This window comes from Habropoda laboriosa, unplaced genomic scaffold (genome assembly GCF_001263275.1).
Source record: "Habropoda laboriosa isolate 0110345459 unplaced genomic scaffold, ASM126327v1 scaffold33, whole genome shotgun sequence".
In the NCBI taxonomy this organism is placed as follows: domain Eukaryota; kingdom Metazoa; phylum Arthropoda; class Insecta; order Hymenoptera; family Apidae; genus Habropoda; species Habropoda laboriosa.
In genome coordinates this window covers 1,857,234-1,864,332 of record NW_017100187.1, presented here as the reverse complement: position 1 = coordinate 1,864,332, position 7,099 = coordinate 1,857,234, and the positions used below count along the sequence as shown (strand labels likewise).

Genomic DNA, 7,099 nt, shown 5'->3' with positions numbered 1-7,099 from the left:
CTCGGCTCGTGAAATCGAGCGAGGGTCGCGTGCAAACTCCCTCTAATTTGTTGATAAATACTCTTCGCTGTTCGGGCCGAGACGATGCTTAAAATTAGACGTTTTACGAGCGAGCTTCAGTAGGTGCAAGCGAGGAGGCTACACGCCACTAAGCGTATCCGATATCAAAGCCGTTCTGGTTCGGTCCATTATGAACCCCCGCAGTTGGATTCAAAGGTCGTAGGCTGAATCGTCAGTCAACTCTTGCAATTCCGCGATGTTCCTTAAAAAAAAAGAAGAAACACTTTGCACTTCTCTCTATCCACCATCGTGGTTGCTCAACCAAGTTGAGTGTAGTTTCTTCCTTTGACAAATCTAATCTTCTCCGAGTGATACTAGACGGTTAAAACGAGATATTTCGGCGAATGATTACAGGCATACTCTGCCATGTCGCCGAACGGAGAACCGGCGGCGCCGATTCTGGGCTCGGCGGTGACCAGTGCGGCCTCGCTGCCACCAATGTCGACATTCCGGGGTAGCGGCGCAGTTGCGGCGAATAGTGGTACCGGTGCACCATCCCCGGCCTCGTTGCAATATAGTCATAGTCCTGGTGCACCCACTACCGCACCCTCCGCGCCCAACCCTGCACCCACGACGAACCAGCAACCCACCACGGGAGACAGCCTCGGCAAGACTCTCGCATCTGTAGTAAGCACCAGAGTAAGTATCTCTTTGCGACACTCCTTGCGAGCATCTGAAAGCTAACTTATTGTCTTTTTCTCTCCTTTGATTCTTCTCGTGAAATTTAGATTTACCCCACGGACCAATCGGTGTCGAGTTACAGCAGCAACCCATCTACACCGGTCAGTTCGCCACCACCTTTGACAGGTTCAGCACCAGGCTGGGCACCGGGTGCTGCACCGGTGTCTCCTCACTTCACGGCGGATCCCAACCGTGGTACCATTCACATGGTATGCATCAAAGCTTCGCAATTGCGCCGATTTCTTTTTTTTTTTTTTTTTTTAATTCGTTCCTTTCGATATACTTATCTACCCATTATCACGGCCGCCGCGGACACTTTTCCAACCAGATGTTCTCGATTATTCGCCGAATCGAAGCAGATTGCAGTTCTCCGTTGTGCAGTTTATTGGTGAAACTAGATTTAGACGAGACACGAGGATCTCGTTGGAAAAGTGACGGGTGCATCTCTGAACGCAGACACGCTTCATCGCCGTTTCGGTGCGCTTTAGAAACAGGTCAAGGACGTTCGTAACAGAAACCTCTCGTGCTCGTTCACTTCTCTTACGATATTTTATCGTCTGCACTATTGGTGACTCTCGGTAACCGAGAGAGACGACGTTACACGCACTGACTTTATTTCTGCTCGCGGGGGGAGGATCGGAATGGTTTTTCTCTTTTTTTTTTCATTTTTTACAATTTTATAGAGAAACCCAGCTCGAACAGAGACAACGTGAATTATAAAGAAATTGTTTTGTTTATTCATTACCTTACCCCTGATAATTGCACTTGAATACTCGCACAAAGTAGCATGCACTCTCAGACGCACCGACAATCCATCTCGTGTGTTGTCCACGTTGCAAACCACATAATTTAATACTCATCTCTCTCTCTCTCTCTCTCTCTCTCTCTCTCTCTTTTCCCCCACCCCCCCTCGTTCAGTCATTCAAGTCGATCATCTCTTTACCAGTTCATTTTACATGTCGTTCTTTTTTACTTTTTTTTGTTGTTCACCATTTACCCCTTTTTGTTTGTTGTGAACGTTGTGTTGACTTGGTTGTTCTCTTTTTTTTTTTTTGGTTTTGTTGTTGCGTTGGTGTTGTGTGTGAAGCCGGCGCCTGAACAGCAGAGGCTAGACGATGCCATCGGCTTCCTTCGCGACCACGCCGAGGTGAGGACTGCCGATTTTTAGTTTTCATTTTCTCCCCCTATTTGTTTGTTCTTGTTTCTGATCCTCTCTCACACACCCACACTCTCATCAGTAACACTTTGTGCATGAACTTTTTCCACACGGTACGGAAATCAAGTGCGAACGAAACAACACCGTGATCTCGATTGTGTGATTGCCAACGACTGTGACGTTTTTACCAGCACGACGTTATCCGCGCGGAACTTACTATATCTTCTCTCTCTCTCTCTCTCTCTCTCTCTGTCGTCACTAATCTAACGTTATTTTCTTGCAGACTAATCTTGTTGTACAACTCTCGTTAATTCTCACACTGCAGCGGCAATTATTTATTACATTGTGGAAAAATTCAAATTGCAGCGGGAGGATTAGTCGCATGCCGAAAAGAATCTTCTCACTATCGTTCAGTTTCCACAATCACGTCTCAGCTTTCGAAACAAAGAATCCTCTCTCTCTCTTTCTCTCTCTCTCTCTCTCTCTCACACTTCGTACACGCTTTCCATAGTCTCAGAAACGCATATTTAATAATCCACTGTGTCAGTGTCAAAGATACTCTGGCGAGTTTTATTTTCCGGGGGAAAAGATCAGAGATATACATAATTAACGATGTATCTTTTACACTGGTATCTCTGTAGATGCCCGACAAATGCCAAACAGCTGTGTAATCGAGACGAATTTCGGATATTCTGTTGGTACAGGGTACGCGGATGGAGGAACGACTGGACGATGCCATAAACGTGTTAAGGAACCACGCGGAGAGCCAGTTAGGCCTTCACCTTGGTCCCGTTGGTCCACACGGTTCCCTCTACTCCCACACATCACCACCGCAACTGGACCACTTGGTAAGCTGTCGTTTTCACCAGAAAATTTCTACCGCGATCGTTTTCCTTGGTAATTAAGAGAACCGATTGATCGATCCACAGACGAGTCCTCATCCTGCGGTTACAGTAGCACAACCTCCTCAGGGCTCGTACTCCGGCCTCACGCCCACACCTGACACAGACGGCTCCATCAAAATCGAAAGGTTACCTGTGACAAATGCCAGTAAGTCCACGAATCGTCTTCTCCGACAATTTAGATTTCTCAAGAGTTTCTTGGAATAGAGAAAACACGGGTAAAAAGAGAATCAGCTAAAATGGTAGTGAAGTCTCTCTCTCTCTCTCTCTCTCTCTCTCTCTCTCTGCCGTTGAATACTGTAAAAGACAAGTGTCAATGAGCCTTGACAATAGGTAATCGGAATGGCAGAGAGTTCTATTCTCGACGTCGCATCATCGGATAAACACTTTTTCCCATGAGCAGAGACACACACGGGGAGAGAGAAAGAGATAGGGGGAAAAAAAAGAGAAGAGAAGGAGTTCCCAGGTGTTCTTACGGTAGAGTTAGAGCCCGATAAGGAAACATTAGATAAATCACGCGAACTAGCCACTATCCTGCATCCTCGTCGTGCCTTTGTTATTCTCAAAGAGACCTCTGTCTCCCGGCCACTGTCTCCGTTGCTCTTTGTTTCCGTTTCACTCGCGCCGTTTACCGTCCGCCGGTGAACGTTCCTCCGTAATCCTTCTCTCTCTCCCGATGCTTGGCTAATGGAATGCACAAGTTTTCCCGACAGGCCCTTTCGCAAAGAATTGCTCTTTTCTCCGCTGCTAGCCATTTTTGGCCATTGGAATTCAGAACGCACGATTCACCGCCTACTTGAACCCGGTGTAGTACCTCTTACAATCCTCGATCCAATTACTTCTTCGTCTTCAACGTCGTTCTTTTTTTTTTTTTTCTCCTCGTCCTTTCTACGGGGAAAAACGTTGGCTATACTTTCCTTTCGGTGCATCGATAGCTGGCTCGCAGTCGCGTTTCAACGGTGGAAAAATCCAACGGACCTTTGCACACAATCGCGAGACTGATTTATCTGGTTCTCGTGGACTTTCATAGGAAACGCGCAGAAGTTTAATGCATTCGCGAAACGCCGGCGAATTGTCAGGCGAGTAGGAGAGCGTTTAAGGAGATGGTTGAATCAGTGGTAGCTAGCCTGGTATAGAGCGCTTCCTGCTCGTAATTGGACACTTTTCACGGTTTCGTGACTAACCAGCCTGCCCAAAGCTCGAGGATAATATCGAGAGAGACTATCGCCTAGTTGGGAGAAGGTCGTTAAGCTTCCGGGTGAGCTCTGGTTACATTTTTCCAACGTTGATCGGCTGTGTCACGGTTCGATGGTGACGGTCCTTAAGTGGATTTCGCGGCGATTGATATGTGTGTTTCATTCGTACGATTCAACTCTCTTTCTCTCTCTCTTTCTCTATTCCACGAACTCTAACAGTACAACGGACGCTTGATGGAAAATGTTTAAAACTTTATCAATATCGAACAGAATACGTCTCTTTAGAGAAGAGAAAGGATCCGCCGGATAGTAGTGGCGGCGAAACGAAACCCTCGAGCAGCGAGCTGGCAGCGGCAGGCGTGATCGGAGCGGCCACGGTGAACTCTACGTCTCAGGGAAAAGGGACGAAAAGATCGCGTAGATAGTAAGTATATATTGAATGTGTATAACTCTGGGATTGAGGTGCGACCGATGATAGAACGACAGTAGTGAAATGGAAACGGGTCGATCGTTGTAAAAATCCCATTTAAAGAAGATACAGCGTTACCAAGTCTCGAACTTGTACAGTTAGATACAGAAATGTGACAGAAAATTTGTAAACATTCGATCTTGTTGATCGAAGTAATTCGAGATTGATAACGCTGGATTAGTTTCCTATAAGTCGACGAGACCGGTCTCTCGATCGAAGTGTATGCCTAAACTAATCGATTGCATTCAAACAACCGTTGTTCGAGCGCTGACGAAGATTGCGACGATCCCAGCACCAAAGCGGTGCGCGAGAAGGAACGTCGCCAGGCCAACAACGTGCGTGAAAGGTTAGTGAACACACGCAGTACGCACTCCTCTTGTAACACTTCCATCGATCCTATCGGAGATCCTTCCATCGTCACACGTCCCAGGACTTTTGTATCCTGTCTCTCTCCTCGTCGTATGCATGCCCGATGAATCATCTACGAAAACTTGCGCGTTGATTCGTAACGAAATTTTACCATATGGAATAATTACGATCGAATGGCATGTTTGCGTTCCTACGAAAACAAAAAAAAAAAAGGTTAAAAAAAGGGAAATACCAGGCCCGTATTCTAACGTGAAAATTAAAATGTTTCTGGTTAAGGACAAGCGGAAGATCGATAGTTCTCACCTCCGAATCAGTCTCATTTTAATTCAGCTGCGATTCGGTCTCTCCCCCAGGCATGCTCTCTTCCTCTGTTTAATTAGAACCTGTTTGTACAAAGCACACTTTCTGCATTATTTCAATCGTTGTTGAATCGAGTTCTAGACTCTGCCAATTCTTTGCTCTCTCTTTCTCTCTCTCTCTACCTCGTTCACGCGGATGTAAAAAATTGTCACTTCGTGGCGACTTGTACGAAAGATCCTCTCTTGTGTATAATGCAGATAACGTTTCTTTCAGACTTGACATCGTTCCAACATCATCCCGCAAATATCGTCTAATCCATCCGTCCATTTAACCCTCCCCCTGTAGAAACCACACCTGAATTCTCAATGTTCTAGGTAACAGCACGAAATCAGCTCTGCGCGTGTTAGATCTGTGCGTCTTTTTCTCGATTCTTTATCACTGGTTTGTTCTCTGTGCAAAGAATACGGGCCTTCGAGTTAACGGAAACCTGATTTCTGTCCATTACCACAAAGTCGATCAGATATACATCTCTGCGTGTGTTCAGCAAAAAGAGGATACAATCGCAGTCCTCCTATCGATTCGTCTTAAGCCGAACGATATTTCTCTTTTCGATCGTCGTTTCCTCAGTGCCGATTAATCTAAGCAAAAAGCAAAAAAGATAAATTGACAAAAAGTAAGCGTCGATTTCACTGCTGTCGAGTCGCGAACTCGATTCAGGACAAAGTGTCGCCCACGTCAGGTGATTAATTGAGTATTGTTATTGCGCAACTGTTGTTCGAGCGCTGAGGACGAGGATGATGATCCCGACGTGAAGGCGCAAAGGGAGAAAGAGAGGCGGCAGGCGAACAATGCTAGGGAAAGGTAAGAGAATCGACGGGAGTGTGCAGTGAGAATCCATCGCGAGAAACCCACACCTTGTTCTCTCGCGAGATGCGATTCGAGGAGAGTTTGGCCCGTATTCTATGTATATGCGATATGCGACGGACGAAGCAGTCCCCTTTTCGATCTTTCTCTTGCGAACGATCGGGCTCTCGTGCTATTATGTAGAGACATTCTGTGGCTTTTCCTTAAGAGAATGAAAGAAAGAAAGAAAGAAAGAAAGAAACACTAAGTATCCCTTAGAAAGGAAGGTTTTCCATGTTTTTCTGGTAACATTGTTTCGATGCGAAAGAAAAAAAGGACGGAAACCTTTTGCTTCTGTTTTATCAAGAATCTACTGTATAACCAAGATTTATCTCTTTAGGATACGTATCAGAGATATTAACGAGGCTCTGAAGGAACTAGGCAGAATGTGCATGACGCACCTGAAGACGGACAAACCTCAAACGAAGCTCGGTATTCTTAACATGGCTGTCGAAGTGATCATGACGCTGGAACAGCAAGTTAGAGGTACGTGAATCAACTTTTAAACGATGTTAGAACAATGCCAGAACAATTTCGTCATTTTTCTGTTTACAGAACGAAACCTAAATCCAAAGGCAGCGTGCTTGAAGAGGAGAGAAGAGGAGAAAGCAGAGGATGGGCCTAAATTACCCGGTCATCTCGCCGCGCACATAGCTCACCCTCATCCTCACCCTCACGCACATTCTCAGCCACCTTTCTCCACGATGCCTGTACGTATCGCTTGAAAATACGATAAACTATCTTCGATTCGTATATATTTATGTGAAGAACGATCTGTTTCAGGGCCCGCCACCGCCACTTCAGCACAATCCATCGCAGCCACAGTAGCAGCGGCTCAGCGGCGGTATGATCCTGTGTTAAGGGGTAGATACGGCTTAAAGTTGTCATAGTTATCGAAGTTTCGCTGGGACTCGCGCATACAGAGATAGGATTCGCTCATGCCAGTCGTGTACAAGTGAAAAATTAAGGGTATTACCGCGCGGTATATCGAGATATTCTACTCCACGAACGTAATTCGAATTTACGTTCCACGGAGGCTGAGGACACTTGGTCGTTGATCGAA

The 7,099-nt window shown here is 46.0% G+C and overlaps 1 protein-coding gene across 1 annotated transcript in view; it reads left to right on the top strand.

Moving 5' to 3' along the window:
- Positions 1 to 7,099, top strand: part of LOC108579709 (transcription factor 12) — an 81,341-nt gene extending 74,242 nt beyond the window's left edge. Inside the window, exons 8-17 of the mRNA XM_017943310.1 lie at positions 415 to 684; positions 789 to 950; positions 1,829 to 1,887; positions 2,592 to 2,745; positions 2,827 to 2,947; positions 4,266 to 4,419; positions 4,721 to 4,810; positions 6,377 to 6,522; positions 6,592 to 6,746; positions 6,820 to 7,099. Of these exons, the coding sequence (XP_017798799.1) occupies positions 415 to 684; positions 789 to 950; positions 1,829 to 1,887; positions 2,592 to 2,745; positions 2,827 to 2,947; positions 4,266 to 4,419; positions 4,721 to 4,810; positions 6,377 to 6,522; positions 6,592 to 6,746; positions 6,820 to 6,864 (1,356 nt within the window). The 3' untranslated portion in view covers positions 6,865 to 7,099. The remainder of the gene's footprint in view (positions 1 to 414; positions 685 to 788; positions 951 to 1,828; positions 1,888 to 2,591; positions 2,746 to 2,826; positions 2,948 to 4,265; positions 4,420 to 4,720; positions 4,811 to 6,376; positions 6,523 to 6,591; positions 6,747 to 6,819) is intronic.